Source organism: Podarcis gaigeae, assembly GCF_964106915.1.
Source record: "Podarcis gaigeae genome assembly, chromosome: Z".
Classification (NCBI taxonomy): Eukaryota; Metazoa; Chordata; class Lepidosauria; order Squamata; family Lacertidae; genus Podarcis; species Podarcis gaigeae.
In genome coordinates, this window is record NC_139691.1 from 31,212,201 (window position 1) to 31,229,919 (window position 17,719).

Consider the following 17,719-nt stretch of genomic DNA (forward strand, 5'->3'; position numbering starts at 1 on the left):
CCAAGACTCTTATGTGGTTTCTTGAAGGGCTGCTGTGTACCCTGCAGTGAATTCATGTGTACCTATTTGCTCTTTTCCTTGTATTTTACCTGAGTAATGATGGTCTTTGGTGTATTATTATAATTTTATTATTTATGAAATTTGTATGCCGCCCTTCATCTGAAGGTCACAGGGAGAAGTACAAAATGAGAATACAAAATACATAAAAACAAACCAATAGCCTCCAAACCCATTTAAAAGGCCACAGAATATTTACTCAGCCTAAGTCCTGGTTCTAGAAAAGGGTTTTTGTGTGGCACCTAAAGATATGTAATGAAGGTGCTAGATAGGTCTCTGTAGAGAAAGCATTCCACAAGTGGGAAACCACTGCAGAAAACGCCTGTTTTCATGTTGCCACCCTCTGGAACTCTTGTGGAAGGAACACACAAAGGACCCCTGACGATGATTGCAGAGTCTGGGTTGGAGTATATGGGAAGAGGTGGTCCAAAACTTTCTAGGACAAACCCAGCAGTTTGAAATGAACATGGAAACTACCGGTAATTGGCAGCCAGTGCAGTCGGGCCAGGATTGGTGTAATATGCTCAAGCCACCTTGCCACCGAATTCAGCACCAGCTGAAGTTTCTTAATTCTCTTCAGAGGCAGTCCCACATAATGTGCTGCAGTAATCTAGTGTAGGTAGTACTGCATCTGAAAGCAGGACAAGTGCTTGATGTTTCTCAACTGGTAATCTCAGATACTAAAATCCTCCTTTTCTGCTTTTTGTACAACTCGTTATATTTTACTGTTTTTAATGAAGGAAATTGAATTTTCAGCTAAATCAGTGCCTGCTGGTGCTCGCTATAAATACAACACAATCATACCTGGGAATGCAAACTGGCCTGCCACTCCTAGTTCCTGCCACCAATGTGACTTGATATTGTAGTTAATACCTACCTTCTATTTAATACTAAAGTTCTGTTTTTAGAGAAGCTTTTAATGTTTAATAGGTTATTGTATTTTAGTGTTTTGTTGGAAGCCACCCAGAGTGGCTGGGGAAACCCAGCCAGATGTGCGAGGTATAAATAATAAATTATTATTATATTATTATTTCAAAGGGGTATGTGCACAGAGTGGGGCTGTATGGTTTCTTTTGTAAAAGCAGAAAACCCCTTCCCTATGGCACCGTCTTGCCTTGAGGATAATGTGAATTCCCATGAAAAGACCTCCATTTGGTGTAAGTCTCTGGGAAAGTTAATTATATGTAGGTATTCTGTGGGAGGAATATTGCCCTCAAATAATGAAAGCTTTTACTTCAGTACTTGTATATTAATGGTGTCACTGAAATGGCAGCAGCTGAACTCACTTATTTGAATTTAGCATTTAAGTGGGATGGGCTTGTTGGTAATAAACCTGAACTAGTAATTAACAGTAACTTGCAGCTAAGAGTTAACTAATAAGCAGAAGAGTGGAGTGGACAGTCGTGCTTGTGAATAAAGCTGGACTTGACCTAACATAACAAAAATAACAAAAGAGGCTGTATTCATACTAAACAATGCTCAAAGGTAGAAGAGCATGCCAACTCAAGTACTAGTGACTGCCCATTTACAAAAATAAAGCTGTTTTCAGCTATTGCATTGCCAAAAAGCAAGATCTAGACTAAGCTTAATATACCCTCAATCCAGACATCTGAGGGTGAGGTGCAACATCACAGATGCACATTCCAATTGCAGAAGTGGGTCTACAATAAAGTTTTACAACACTACCAGCTTGCGCAGTATGTTATTTATATTCTGCCTTTCATGAAGTCTCAAGCCAGAGAGATACAGAATACAGTGAAAGTTCCTCAGAAGCGTTTTAACATACTGTGTGACTTCCACATATATCTACCATACACATTCCCTTTCTCAATGCACTACCTACAGCTGAGATGATCCCATATTACGTTTCTAAGATTTTTAATGTCATTCAAGAAAAACAGTAAGCTCCCCCGCAAAGGTTCACATCAATTATTTGTACAACAGGTTTATTCAAACAGATTAACTTTATTTTACAATGCATCAGTGTAATTTTAAAACAGGAAGAAGCTGTTTCTCTTAAAGGTTTTACATAAAGGCAACAAAAAATAAGAAAATTAACTGCTACCAACTAATTCTGAAACATGCACAATTAAGTGAACATTGACATGTGCCTGGAAAAAATATTAGGGGAGCCCTTCTCAGATAGCAGGCCCTGGCAAGTGAGGACATGCCCAGGATAGCCCAACTTCTGCAGCACAGTGGATAGGGCATAAAGCAACACTCACCTATGTTGCTGTTGAAAATTACCTCATTACAGAAAAAAAGCATTAGTAAAAGAACAGCACAGAGGGAGTGGCAAAGTGCCATCCTACTTTAGGGAGTTGCCTCAGTTCTTCAGTAGCATATAAACCTGGGGAGGAGGAACGTTTAAATGTCCTATGGCTGCTGTAACCAGCACAAATCCTATATAATTTGTTCTTGTCCTATACTCCCAACACACAAGGATGAAGACAGCCAAAGTATCTTGTCAGTTTGAGGTCTTGGGGCAGCATATGTAGAGTATCCCATTGGGACTGCAATCTTGCCTTGCCCACCAACATTTCAAACACCAGCCCATTATTTTTAGTGCAAGATCCCATAGAAGCTTTAGCTCCCAGGTAGAGTCTGCCACAAAAATCACTCCAAAGTGTCCACTCAGCATGCATACAAGCTTTGAAATGGCATCCAATTGCATTTGCGCAATCTACCAGCAGCTGACAATGATGTGAAACTCCTGTATGCAATTAGGGCAATGCATGACAGGAGTGGGCGGGGGGGGGGGGCGATGGGGAGAGAAAGTACTTGATGGGTCGATTCCATGGGAATTTTGAGTAAGCCTTAAGCAGTTCTTTTCAGCCTTCCCCCTGCCCCTCCCCCAGATCAGCAGATGAGGATCTCTGTGTTGTTTTCTAGCCCGTCATCTGACTTTACTCATTGCCTGTTAAGAACCCTCCCCTCCCCACCCCACCCCATTCAGAATCAAGTTGACTAATAGCCTATGTTGTGCATTGTGCAAGTGCTCTGTCACAGGGCTTTGTTCACTGGAGCAATATTTTAGCCCCTTCTCACTGACCCTGCAGGTGGAGCCTGAGCCGAGCACTTTTTCCAGACTGAAAACATTCCAAACCAGGCAGGAGAAAAAACACTTAACACTACAGAGCAGATACATTACAGCAACATCGAAACATTACACACTTGGTAATCACCCAAGTCACAAAGCAGAGCCCACCAGTGTGCACATCAGGTGGCCACAGGAGGCTCCTCCAAGGACAAGTCACAGCCTGACATGAGTTTAGGAAAGGCACCACTGGGAAAGCAATTGTGGGAGGAGCTGATCACATGCATTTGGGCTACGGTATGTAAACAGGAACCCACTGGCTTCGGTGGTCCCACCCACATTGCCCCCTCAAGGGCCAAAGGATGAACAGGACAAATGACCATCAGCTCTCCCCTCCTCCCAGGAATCAGGACAGTAAAGTGCAAAGCATGGTAATACAGAAGTATGTTTAGACCCTCCCATTGTCAACCACTTTCCTTACCTCTTGGGAAGCCTTGCAATTAAAAGACAAAACTCCCTTCAAGTAGGTAGGTATAAAAGAAAGATGCCTCCCTCTGGCTTGGGGTCCCACACAGGCCCTTTTGGGGTGATAAGGCAAAAAGACCTGAGCGTCCTGGAAGGATGAAGAGCAAGGAGGTCCATGTTTGTTTTATGAGGGTCGTTCCTTCAGAAATTCTTGCTCACGTGTGCTCTCATGTAGACGTGTTCCAACAGCTACTAGTGGACACAATTTGGCCACGAGAGCCCACCACAAGCAGCTGACACAATGATGTAAATTATGACCTGTGGAGAAGATACAATCACTTTAGTGTGCATGATAAAATATGCACACTGCCCAATAGTTGTAAAGAGAGCTACTCTACATTTCAACAAAGGTTGCCTTAAGTTTCCCTCTTGCTTGGGGGGTGGCTGTTCAAAGGCCTATTTGTCTCTTCTGGACAAAAAGTAAAATACTGGAATCCAGAAGTTTAAGGGTACCAAAGGCACTCAGAATTATACAGACCTATTGCTTAATTCACCCTAGCTATAATGTTCCTTCCAAAAGGCCTGGAAAGAACGGGGGCATAGGAGAGAGATGAAGGGCACCAGCCACAAGGAGGGAAAAGTACTGTAAAGGACCACACATAATATCCCAAGAATTCACCTTTGCAGTGCAGGACAGAGGTAAACATCAGTTTATTTCATTTTACACTGAAATCTAGACCCAAGTGTAACCCCCCCCCCCAAATGTCTGATGTGAACAACAACTTACAATGGATACTATGGTGATTATGATGGTGAGCTTGAGGTTCTTCATGCACATCGCTCTAGCCAGGTTTCTGCTGGTTGTTTTGAAAGTAACGGACTATGGGAAAAGCACAGACGAGATGCATGCTATCAGACATCCAACACCATCTTAGCCTTTTGTAAAAGTCCATGCCAGTTTCTCCCTAGCAATCCCCCCCGTGTTAGAAACAGATATGAAAGCTAGGAGCTAAATGGCACCTTAATCCTAGGTTATGGGTGCAACAACAGAATGTCTAGGCATGCTTTTTTATAACAAGAATACAAAGCTAAACTGAATAAACTACGTACAGCTAAAATATTATGTTCATTGTTCCCATGGTCTAGTCCTTCCTCTGCCCACCCCCCTAATATTCTCAAGAGGGTCTCTTCTCCAGTCTTCAGAGAGTAGCTGGAAGTGGGGAGACAGAAAAAGCTCCTCCTTTCCTTCCACTCTGCAGTTTTAATCGGAAATCTTAGGTGCAGTACTGCACCCAGAGCTCAGAAACTGCTAGTGCTAATGAAATTTAGCCGCTAAATGTGCCTATAACAGTGTGAGTTTTGAACACTGCATCCCCTGCAAAGCTTGCCCAGCTATTACTTGGTTTTGCAATTCAGCCTCAACATATAAGAATAGGCAAGTTTTAATTTGCATCCAATACACTCAAATGAACATTTAAGCGGGTCTAGTTGTCATTACTCTCCCCTAGAATAAGCAACCCTTCTGCAAGGATCACTCCCCCCCAGAAAGATGCCTCAACCATTAGAAGCACCTGGTCTCAGGGTCAGAACCATTGATTGGGCCCTGTTTTGCACACTGGAGAATTTGAACTCCACTTGGGAATCTATAATCCATTCACAAATTACAGCAAAAAGTGATGCTGTTCATTAGTCTGGTTCTTCTTTTCTGATCCTTGTGATAATTTCCTATGCCCTGAACAGATAAGGTTCTCAATCTCTTCCTACTGTGCACCATGCAATGGCTTTCTCACCCTCAACTTGCTTTTCACATAGGACAAAAAAACAGCCTAGCACCAGGATAAATTCTGGCATGAGAGTCATTACACTGTCTTGGTCTGGAAACTTTTCTAGCCTGGACTTTAGAGAAATCCTCAAAATGCACCCACTCTTCACTTCTCTTAGTTTTATTTCCAAACACACATTTCTAATTTACACTATGGACTATGGAGGGTCTAAGCTATCCAAGGACAGCAGCTGGCAACCTCCACTCTGCTGTTTTGGTCTGCCAAGCTAAAGTTCTGCTAGGTTAAACAGCATCCTATCAAACATTAACTAATTTTGTTCTGAACACCTAGGTTAGAAGGTCTTGTGTGACCCGAGAACATGCAACGTATGTTCTAAGGAGTGGCTGCTCTGAGAAAAAGCATCACCCGATTTGCTCACCTCCCAGCCCCACATCTGTATGCTACTTTTTTCAAAGCATTTTCTTAAGATGGAAACACAGCAAAAGCCTGAGAGCTGGGAAGTCTTCCCTTTTAATCCTGCCTTTTTTTGCATGTGTATTATACATACCCTAAAAACCCAACCAATTCCCCCGCCAATTCCAGAACTTACCGAATCCACAAGATTTTCAGTTTTGTCTATCAGCAACTCCAGCTTTTCTCCCCTTTGGGCCACCAGATCTGGGATGAAGAAAGGCTACAATGAGAATCCAATGGGGAGGAAACGCCTCCCTTCCTGCTGTTAGCTAAACAGGCGGCTTACCCTCAAGACCACAAACAGTGGCCGACTGCATGGGCATTGTACTCTTGATCTCTGGGGCAGGTATGTGGTGGGTTTTACCCTACCTCAGAGCAAGATCTGCAACAGCAGAGCACAAGGCAAAGGGGCTAGCAGCATAAGGGTCAGCTCCATGCCAGGTTCAGGGCGATGGCAGACTGCAAGTAGAACAAACAGCTTGTATTTTGTCCTATGTAACCTTTTTGCCAGGTGAGTCAGCTGTACAAGAGCTGTGCAAGAGTGTGACAGCCAACAAAGAGAGCCATCCCTCCTTTCCCATACTGATCTTTCCCACAACAAAGCAAGGTCCAGGCAGAAGCACAGCTATGCTATTGCAAGAAAGGGACTCTCATCACACCCAAGCCGTTTCATCCTCAGTACACATGCAGGACCTTGCACCATCTTTATGCCAATGAGCGCTACAATACCTATGTTGCGGACCATGATCCCTTTCAGCTCGTCCACCTGGGCCTGTGTCTCTGCCACCTGGTCAGGGCCCTTGTTCTCTGAGTGGTACTTCTGCATGAAAGGAAGAGCAGATGTAACGAATTTCTGGTTCTTGCTTAATTTGATGAAGCAAGAGAAAGTAAAGTCTCTGTAGAGCAATCAGAAAAGTCCAACAGGATCCTCTCGTAAAAGGAACTATCCTCAGCATTAAGAGCTGGGCAGGGTGACCCTCAGCTCCACTTTAGTTGCTTCTTCAGCCCTCAGAACAATTCATCTCTGTGCTTTCCAGTACTGTAACTTAAAGAAGGTTTCCCTCTACTGGCTGATCTGAGATTTATCTACTCAGCATTTAGCCCCAAAATTCCTAAGCTATGTTTCAGGGCAGACCAGCACCATAAGTCCAGAACACCAACCAACAGTTACTGCAATCAGGACAAAATAGAAATGCTCTCCATCTGAGGTCCAACCAACCCAATGATAGGGTGACTGCCTGTTTTGGATTGGATTTCTGCTGAAATATCAGGTTGGGAGTGCTCCTGATGTCCAAGCAATGACAGTAGCCAGAATACTTTTGTTCAGGTTTGAATGTTGTGCCAGCTGTGCCTAACCCTGAAGATCATGGAGCTTGCAAAAGTCACAAATGCCTTTGTTACAGCTGGGCTGAATTAATATTAACAAACCCTCTATGGGGCTACCCATGAAGATCATCAACCAGTCCAAAATGCTCTGCAAGTGTTCTGACTGTTGTCAGGTTTGGGGAGCATGCTATTCCCAAACTGTACTAATCATGCTACCTACTTGTTCATTTATAGGTGCAATTCAATGAGCCAGTCATTGTCCTTAATAGCTTAAGCTACCACACTTAAATAACTACACAAACAATGAAACCATATGAGCTCCAAGATAATTTCATGAGGTTCCTACTTCAGAGTTCTGCCATCGCCTTGAATGGCTTCTTTTGCTGCGTGCTTTCAATTTGTCTGCTGCATAGGATTCTCCTTGTTTTCGTCAGTTATTTTCAGTGTTAACTTTAGGTCAGTTACTGCTTTTTCACTTTTTATGGGTTTGCCTGCAATTCTTGATCTAAAAGACTGTTGCATTGTTTTTATTAATTCATTATGTTAAGCTACCTTGAGCACCTCAGTTCTGGAGGTGGAAAGGCAGAATCCAAGAATCTTCCTCAGAAACACAACGATGCAGGTTCTTCTAAGAGCAGAGTTTACCCCCTTTTACTATAATGCATTCAAGGAAGCTATCTTTTGAGGTTGAATAAAAAATCACTGCCAATTTTAAATAAAAGAAGTGTGCCACCAGTATTAGAAGCCTGGGGAGGCCCTGATCTAGCTACAGGATAATTAGCCAAGCACAGACCTATTCCCCAACATCAGGTACTCTATAGTTGAATGCTGTGTTCAGCATTGAACCTCACCAGCTGTGCAGCCAGAACACTGGAAAACTCGCTGTTCATGGCATATGGCAGAGCTGTTTGTGCACGGGAGCCATAGGTGGTCTGAAACCGCTTCTTGATTTCATTCAGGAACGTGAAAGCTCTGGAACGCTCAAAGTCCTAAAAGCAGAACAAATTCATCAGAGCAACAAATGCACTTAGGATAGGTGCATTAACAGCTATGAACTGTGACTGCAAAACGGAAACTCAGTGTACATGGGCAGTACCTTGGTTTAAGAACAGCTTAGTTTATGAACAACTTGGATTAAGAACGCTGCAAACCCGGAAGTAGGTGTTTTGGTTTGTGAACTTTGCCATGGAAGCAGAACATGTTTTGCTTCCTGTTGAGTATGTTCCATTTGTAAATTGAGTCCCCTGCTGCTATAGGAAAGTGTGCCTTGGTTTAAGAATACTTTGGTTTAAGAAGGGACTTCTGGAACGGATTAAGTTCGTAAACCAAGGTATATCCTAAACAGGAGGTATTGGGGACAAACCACAGGGGCACCTGGTTGGACACTGCTGGAAGATGGGGCCCACAAGAACTTTTGTTCTCCAAACAAAATAACCTCAGAACACTGTCACAGCAAAAATTGCCAGAAAGCTATTTAAGCAGAAAGATGGGGGGTACAAAGCAAAAGCAAATTCTCTCACTAGCCACACTAGAGTCTTTGATACAAACAAGACACAAACAAGTAAGCCTGCAAAGACCTAGATAGAGATGAGAGCTGGAAGGGAAGAAGCTGCTGGTGGGAAAAGGGCCAATATTTTTTCATGCAGCCAAGTATGCACACTTCTTAAACCTTAACTACAAGGCCTGGATTGCACTGCGGGAGCGGTGTTGCTGCATACCGTATTTTTCGCTCTATAACACGCACCTGACCATAACACGCACATCGTTTTTAGAGGAGGAAAACAAGTGAAAAAACATTCTGAATGAAACAGTAGATGTATCATTTTTGTGCTTCATGCTGTGGCCACAGACATGTGATCTGATGGTGAATTTGGGGTGACCCAATGCAAAAATCCTGAGAATCCCTGTGTATCCATGCTTTGTAACCACGTTTTTGCACCATTGCAGCCCCAGGCAACAGTGGGTGTGTGATTTTTGGGGGGCAGGCTGTAGCCATGGACATGCTATATGCTCTGATGGTGAATTTGGGCTGACCCAATGCAAATATCCTGAGGATCCATGTGGATCCATGCTTTGTAACCACGTTTTTGCACCACTGCAGCCCCAGGCAACAGTGGGTATGTGATTTTTGGGGGGCAGGCTGTAGCCATGGACATGCTATGTGATCTGATGGTGAATTTGAGGTGACCCAATGCAAAGATCCTGAGGATCCATGTGGATCCGTGCTTTGTAACCACATTTTAAGTGGGGAGGGAAGGAAAAATATAGAAGGGACAAGGAGCACGAGGGGGGGGGGGTGCGGAGAAGCAGCTGGCTAAGAATGCAGGAGAGGGGTTTAAAGGGGGGGGGAAGGAAGGCAAAAGTCCACCCACCCACTCAAGCCAGCCCTCTCTCTTTCTCTCTCATCTGCATGTTTTCCGCTGCCTGCCGAGTCCCCAGACGCAGCAGCAGCAGCAGCACCGGAGCAGGGACGCTCTGCTTTCCTCTCTACTTGCCTGGAGGGGAGGGGTTGCCTGGAGGGGAGGGGATTTCACTGCTCTTTGTTCCGTCTGAGCAAACAGCAACCAAAACAGAACAGGGTGGGCAGTAAGACCCTGAGGCAGAATGCAGGAAAGCAGCAGCCTCCTCTCCTCCGTGACGGCGCAATATGATTTTTGCCTGATTTTTGCCATGCACTTGGGACAAACGGCTCCAGGGACCACACATTCGCTCTATAACACGCACAGACATTTCCCCTTACTTTTTAGGAGAAAAAATCTGCGTGTTATAGAGGGGAAAATGCGGTATATTCAGTGTGTAAAATAAGATCCAGCCCAGGGGTGACTAACCTGTGGCCTTCCAGATGCTGCTGGACTTCATTTCCCACCAGCCCCAGCTACCATGGCTAAGAGTCAGTGATGCCAAGAGTTGTAGTCCAACAACATGTGGAAGGCCATAGGATAGCGACTGCTGGTCTAGACCTTGCTCTACATAATGAAGATATGTAGCAACTCTACAGTATTTGGGCCCCATTGGGCATTTCCAGCAATCACCTTCAAAGAGCACAGAAATAAATTTTTGTCCTACATACTTACATCATCAGTGATGCAGAGGTATATAATCCGGTCCTGGCAGATGTAGTGAAACAGATAGCTAGAGGAAGACAAGATACCAGAACCATGTTTAAAGAAGTAGGTAGGTATAGATTTTGACATAACAGCTACTGGGCCATATGTTGCCATACACTCAATGGCATTTCAAGCACACAGCTCTGTTTGCACTAAATTCATACATTAAAAAAATTATTCTGCTGGCAACCAGACCCCATTAATTCAATGTCTCAAAGACAAGACAGCCAACCAATTCCTCAAAACATGGAGAAAACTTGAAAACAAAATTACCTGAAAACAAAGCTATATTCACATGGTGCAAAAGCCATTACTGAATGGCACAAAACACAAAGCAGAACCGTCAAACATAACCACCTTTCCAACATGGATCCAAGCAGGCAAAGCTTTTGCTAGCACATTTTCATTTCACACAGAAGTTAGAACTCCCATCCTGAGGTGGGGCACACCAACTTGGCATCAATCATGGAACAGTGTTATTTTACCCCAAAGCATTTCCTGGACTCAATCAGTAAACTGGTAGTTGGGAAGCTAGGAGATCATGAGAAGATTTCAACAGAATGAGAAGCCCAACCATTTATAGTTCTCTGTAAGAACTGTGGATAGTGCAACTTCCCTCATGCATTTGAATTAAATCACATGAATACAAACTCTTCTACAATAATGCAGGGGTGGGAATTAATAAATAATGATGATGATGATGATGATAATAATAATAATAATAATAATAATAATAATAATAATGCCCATCTGACTGACTCTAGGCAGCTCCCAACAAAAATTAAAAACACAATAAAGCATTAAACATTAAAAAACTTCCCTATACAGGGCTGCCTAAAGTTGTGCAGTTCTTTATCTCCTTGATGGGAGGGCATTCCACAGGGCAGGCGCCACTGCCAAGTTTGTTCTCTGCTTGGTTCCCTGTAAGTTTTACTTCTCACAGTGAGGGAAGCACCAGAAGACCCTCGGAGAAGGGCCTTAGTGCAGAGGCTGAATGACGGGGGTGGAGAAGGCTTTAAAGGTCAGCACCAACACTTTTATTTGTGCCCAGAAACTGTTTTCTGCCTAAGGGCCTTATTTTCTCCCAAGCCACCTTCCAGGATTGCATGCTATTGGTGAGTGCAGCCAGAGGCAAACATGTGGGGAGCAATATATGTAAATTTTACATTTATACAGTAGGTTTCTACACACACTACTCTCTCTTCTCCATTCAGGTAGGCAAGAGACATTATCAGAGTTGAAGGACCTGTTCCAGCTAGGCAAAAACTCTCAAGAAGAGGGTGAAGCAGGGCTTGTGAGAGGCATGGCCTGGGAACAGCCCCCAGGCCTGATATTCCCCACCCCTGCAATAATGTATTAGTACTACTACTACTACTACTACTAGTAGTAGTAATAGTAGTAGAAGGCCACTTTTCATCTGTAGATTTCAAGGTGGTTCACAACATAAAATTAAAATATAAAAGAACACAAAATGCACATTAAAAATAAGAACTATTTTTTTTAGCAAGCCCTCCTCCCACAACACAACTAAAATGGTATTGGATGTTACTTAGCCAAAAGGCCTGGCTAAAGGGAACATTTCTGCCTGCAGCCTAAACATTTATTATGGAGGCACCAGTCAAATCTCTCTGGGAAGAGTATTCCACAAACATGGAGCTACTGCAGAAAAGGTCCCTTCTCATGTTGCCATCCTCTGGACGTCTCATGGAGGAGGCACATGAAAAAGGGCCTCAGAGGATGATCTCAAGGTCCAGGTAGGTTCATATGGAGAGAGGTGGTCCTTGAGATATTGATAGCATCAATTCGATTTGATTAAATAACATTTATGTTTACAAAAAGTAAGCAGATTCAAAACTCCAGGAGACAGAACTGAGAACAGTAGTTCATGAAAGGAGTCTCCTCTTTAGGTGATTTGTTCCAGTGCTGCTAGATAAACAGATGGTCATATACTGATCAAGGCAGGCCTGCACCACTGCTCTAGTTGGAGAACATAACAGAATGGATCTGGGAAGCATTCCTAGATCAGCTGCATATCACCTGGGACTATCACACCAACCTTTTCATGAGCAACCACCACCACCCCATCCCACTTTATTTCCGCATCTGCAACAGATCCATTTCTCCCACCCTGCCACTTCCTTTCTCCCCAGAGTAGTACTCACTTTCCATGGGAGTAGGTGAGTTTGTTGTTCTCAGAGGGTATTTTGGCCAGGATCTGCTCTGTCACCTCTAGGAAGTTTCCTCCACACCAAGCGTGTTTGGCCAGGATCGTGGAGCCCCTGGCTACAACTGCAAACAGGATAGCCATGGCTGTAGGCTGGCTACAAAGGAAAAAAAAATGCATAAGAAAACTTTTGCCTATCAGAGCAAAGCACACACACACCTCAGCCGCTGCCCCATCTTCTTAAGTGTGCAGCCAAAAGCAAAAGAAACACACAGCAACAGAGCATTGGTGGTTCTGCACTTTTCAGATATCTTGCAAACCACAGCCAGTTTTAACTATCATCGGCAGAAATCCACATTTTAGATAAGCAACATCACAAGAGCTGCTTGCAACAATTATTTCCCCCCCTTTCCCCTCACCCAAAGTCTGCATCACTTGCATTCACTCCTAAGAGCTTTGCATTCTGAAATTAATAGTTCTTGCAGGACACAAGGAATGGGGGACCAAAATGAGAACATCATTGTGGAAGGAGGAGGAAGAAGATGCTCAGACCTGCAGACACCTCTATTGAAGAGAGCTGGTGCTAGGCACCATTCAAGTAAAACGAAAGGCAACAGCCACACAGAGCATCATCCTATTTGATAATCCTTGCCTATGTGGCAATCCAAGTGGAGTTTGACTAAGGACTTTCTGAGTTCTCTGCAAGAACTCGTCTAAGTATTTGAGAGAATCTGAAAGTGATTGGCATACTGCCCTTTTTAGAATTGTTTTGAGTATCATAAATGCATATGGCATATTGCCTTAAATGAGAGTCACATATTATCATTCCATTGCAGGTTGTATAACTAAACAAAGTCCTCTCCAGGTCTTTTAAGAGGTTTGTTCACATGTTACTGGTGCTATGTGGAGGTCATGTTTCACACAGTAGTGGGTTATTAGTAGGTTCCTCTACACACACCAAGAACTCCTGCCGGGGGAGGTAAACAAGAAAGTGGTCTGTCCATCTAGCTCAGTATTGTTCATCCTTTAGACACGTAGAGAATTTTTCTGCAACTTTAATGGTACAGATGCTCAATTATGTATATTTACAGGCAAGTGCAAGGTCCAACTCAGTGTACAGTAAATACCACATCATCGAACATATTAACTAGTCAGGAGGACACAAATTTACATGTTATGCCTTAATCTGCTCAAACTCATATTTGCTGAACTAGCACCTTCCCCATAAAGTCTACTTTTTAAGGATTAAATTAATATTGGCTGTTGTCCACAAAGTATTGACTCTAAAGCTCCCTATGAAAAATGTGAATATATGTGACACTTCAACTGGCCTACAAAGGAATTTATAGCCTGCAACTAATGTCAATTACATGCCTACCAGTGGCAAATATGAAGCAGTGCTATTCCAGCTTCAACAACAGTTCTCAGTCTCCCCATGGCATGAACAAAACGCCAGGTTATCTCCAGTGATTTGTGTGTGTGTGTGTGTGTGTGTGTGTGTGTGTTGGTAAGCAAAGGAGCACATGATTCAATCCAACTAGCCACCTGACCACCTCAAGATGCTTATGGAACCAAACATCTGGCACAGAAAGGAAAACTCAAACAAAGAAGCAGTCATAGGAGCAGTGAGCTGTGGTTCCCTAGATAGTGAATAAATTTCAGTTTCCTCTAGATACTGCATACATTAAAATTTCCACATGGAACAATCACAGCATTCCTCTTTCCAAAGGTTTTGCAACTCTAACCACTGAAAGCTAGAGCAAACCTAAAGTGACATTCCAGCGCTGCTCAGAGATTCCCATTATTTGTTTCCATTGGAATTCAGTTCCTTTAAGAAGGGGGGAGAGTAGGAGAGCCACTGAGTACCTCTATACCTGGATCAACGTAACTTAGTTTGCAACTACAGATCACATTACATCCATCCTTAAAACCATGGCCATTTCTCTGTGCCACCTACACTCACGTTCAACATTCTGTGGGTATTCAGCATACATTTTCCTCTCGCTCATCTTCAAACTGGTGAGACTAAACTGTCTACTTTAACTGTTCTCAAGCATGTTGTTTCCAAATTCACACCATCATCCTGTTCTTCAGAACACTGTTAGAAGAATTTATTTTTCTCATATTTTTGAGTGTTGGACAGGAGCACTTCACCTTCAAAGTGAATGTACCTTTGCAATTAATGTATACAGAACAACAAGTTAAATGCTGGATTGGTGAGTAAGCTAACCTTGTTATTGTTAAGTCTTGTCAGTCTTAATTAACTGCACAGTTTAAAAACAATAATAATACAGATTGCTCCAGGTGGAATGAGATGCCAACTAGAAACCATGATGGAAATCTGCAGAGCTGCTTTCAGAGCTTGCCTCCAGGACAGAAAAAGCAAGCATTTTTGAATACAGCAAAGAAACAATCAAACTGCCATCACTACTCTTTAAGTGATGTATTAATTTTTGCCCTCTGCCAAAGCTTTAAGGAAAGGAGCTCTGGTATTCAAGAATGCTCAGAAGTCCCAGGCATGGCGAAAAGGCACACAATCTGATCTAGAAGACCCTCCTCACCTCCTAGATGTAACAGGCAAAAGCTACACTTGCTCAGTGTAAGCTTTGCCTTTTTTATTACTATCCATTTCCCATGCTGTTGACCTTGTGTTGAAAAGGTTTGAAAAGTCCCAGGTTTTATTCAACCCTGCTTCTTGCACAAAACCGCACAAATATAAGACAGTTTAATGTGGTATCTCCCAACCACTTCCTAGCTCCCTAACTTGCTAAAGGCAGCAGCTGTTGCTCAACTTGATCCAGCCAAGAAGGGCCTTTCTTGCATGCTTCCCCCAACAGTTTAAATGCCTACTCTTTGCCTGGCCAACATCACTTGTTTTATTTGCTTGTGTTCTAGACCCATATTAAAGTCCAAAGTTCTTTCCAGTCCTTTTCCCTTATTCAGCACAACTGAAAGTCCCAACTCATTTCTTGCACTGGGTGCAGATGTTATCTTCTCAATTAAGTTTTTCAATTTGGAGGACGTTGCATGATTATTTAAGCAGACTGCAATATACTGTTGCTGAGAATATGCAATTCTTTCTGTCCGCTTCGCAGGGGCCATTGTAATTTCATGTGCTGCATGGCTGTGCAAGTCAGACATCTATGGGAAAGTACCCATGACAATACTGAAAATAAGCTACATATTTCCACCACCCACCCCATTCTGCAATTACAGTCTGTGCTTCACATATTTGCAAAGAGAAGTTTCACAGAAAAGTGGATACTGACAAGCCTCAAAGTAGAAATGTAGAGAAGGGTCAGTTTTTCTGCTACTCAGAATCTTCAGGCTTTGCCTTGAAAGCTCAGCTGGACTTGCCCACTTTGAATGTCAGTCACACATCACAGCTAATTGTTATCAACTTCTCCTCCACATTTCCCACATTTCCCTGGCAGGTGCAACGACTGGACTAGGACTGGGCGCTGTACCCAGATTCAAATTCTACTCAGACATGAAGCTCACAGAATGACTTTGGACTAGTCATTCTCTCACAGGCAAACCTATCACATAGAGGTTTTTTGTTTATATAACAGCAGAGATAAAGGCCACATATACCACCTTGAGTTCATTGTAGAAAAGGTGAGATATAAATATAATTTAAAAATTAACAGATTTGTGACTGTCAGAAATTTGGTAGCTGATACTTCCACTAGCAATAATTCGGGCTCCTGAATGCACTGTTCAGCACAAATAGGCAGTTACTACCTATCTGGGATCCAGATAAATTATTATAATAGCCTCTCAAGGAAGTGCTTGTTTCGGTGATTTGCCTCAGAATATTTCTAAATCCTTCCTCAAAATCTTTTCAATGAAAGCTTCAGTTGAACCCCACCACTAAAACTAAGTTTAAGTAGATATAACTAGACTGAACACTCACTAGCGGCCAGCACTTAATAAAACAAAAAGCACTTCCTTTTTTCTTTTAGGCTGTGCACACAATGTATATATTTAAAGCATATTACTCCCCGCTCCAAAAAAAAATCCTAGTGAAGGATAGCAACTATAGTGTGCTAAGGATGCTGGGAACCATAGCTCCCTGGGTCATAACTTACAGTCCCAAGGATTCGTGGGGGTAGGGGATTATGTGGGTTAAGCAGCCTGGTATCCTCACCCTAGATTTCCTACACGCCCTTTGATCAATGGACAGAAGATATGACAACTCTTGCAGCATACGAACGGGCTGCTTTTAGATAAGATTCTGTGGATAAATAGAACGACAATTTGGAATGCATTTGCAAAAATTATAACGACTTGTTAATAATTTTACATTTGCTGAGATAATGGTACTACCTTATATACCCATATATCGTATTGCATCATAATTTCAAGTGTGCTATTGCTGTTGTCTTTCTTACTGTAATTTCCACAATAAAATATAAATATTTTTAAAAACACACACACATACAGAGAGAGAAAAAACAGCGATTTGTATCCCAATCTCAAGCTACGGTGGACGTGGTGAGAAGCAACGACACCCTCCCTTTATTCCCATAGAGAGAGGGCAGGGGGTGCAAGCGCCCCTCAACACACACACAAAGGGAGGGGGCAGACCGACCCTTCCTTGAGGGGGCGTTGTCATAGCGACAGCTGGGGTGGGGGCGTTTCTACCCTGAAGGGAACTCACTGCTCCCTTTCCTCTTGGCAGCCACAGCCAGGCCTCGTAGCAGGGAGGGGGTGAGGAAACGAAGGTGACTCCCCACCCCGCGCAATCCCCACAACAACAGCAACAGCAACAACAACAACCAGGCAACAACCGAGCGCCCGCCCGCCCTTTCCCTACCTGCTTGGGAGCCCACCCGGAACCCCGTTTCTCTTCCCCGTACCAGCGTCGCGTCTCTCGGAGGACAAGCAAACACAGCACGTGAGCTTCCGCTTCTGACCGCCGCGCGGGATTCTGGGAAATGAAGTTCTACTGCCACAGACAACAGCCAAAGCAAACACGGAGGGAGGGCGGAAACATTTATAAACGCACACCCCGCCCCCGTGTTCTTGTTGCCTTCCGTTGGAACGCAAATCGGAATTACGGCAGCAGAGCCGGCTCCGGATTGGGTCAGCGGATGGCAGTTCCCGCCTTCTGATATCTATTAACCCCTTCGCTGCCGCCGAGCTTAAGAATCGGGTTCCTTCCTCAGTTTTTCTGTGGCGGCGGCGAAGTTATTGTGCTTTGTGAACATTCGACTCTCCCACTTCACTTTTTTTTTGTAGCTCGAATTCCCGCTCTCTGAGGGAATTGGTGCCTGTGCGGACTCCCCCTCCCCAAGGAACTACGATTCCCAGTAGCACTTTG

The 17,719-nt window shown here is 43.6% G+C and overlaps 1 protein-coding gene across 6 annotated transcripts; it reads right to left on the reverse strand.

Moving 5' to 3' along the window:
* Positions 1-2,002: 2,002 nt before the first annotated feature.
* VAMP7 (vesicle associated membrane protein 7) lies at positions 2,003-17,384 on the reverse strand. 6 transcript variants are annotated; one of them, XM_083722541.1, is made up of 9 exons: positions 17,256-17,377; positions 16,485-16,630; positions 12,392-12,550; positions 10,197-10,254; positions 7,974-8,111; positions 6,526-6,616; positions 5,933-6,000; positions 4,347-4,439; positions 2,003-3,877 (listed from the first exon to the last, which is right to left on the reverse strand). In XM_083722541.1, the coding sequence occupies exons 2-9, from the start codon at positions 16,601-16,603 to the stop codon at positions 3,812-3,814; spliced, it is 792 nt and encodes a 263-aa protein (XP_083578667.1). In that variant the 5' UTR covers positions 16,604-16,630; positions 17,256-17,377; the 3' UTR covers positions 2,003-3,811. The 6 variants fall into 6 exon arrangements, with proteins under 6 accessions (XP_083578667.1, XP_083578666.1, XP_083578670.1 ...); XM_083722540.1 differs by having other exon boundaries at positions 17,213-17,329; XM_083722544.1 differs by having other exon boundaries at positions 16,544-16,630; positions 17,256-17,304.
* Between the last annotated feature and the right edge of the window lie 335 nt (positions 17,385-17,719).

Coding starts and splice junctions, on each gene's coding strand:
- VAMP7 (XM_083722541.1), bottom strand. CDS start 16,603: ATGCTGCAAGAGTTGTCATATCTTCTGTCCATTGATCAAAGGGCGTGT. Junction 10,255..12,391: donor CTCACCTACTCCCATGGAAA/GTGAGTACTACT, acceptor GTCTTCCTCTAG/CTATCTGTTTCACTACATCT. Junction 4,440..5,932: donor CTGAAAATCTTGTGGATTCG/GTAAGTTCTGGA, acceptor CTTTTCCCATAG/TCCGTTACTTTCAAAACAAC.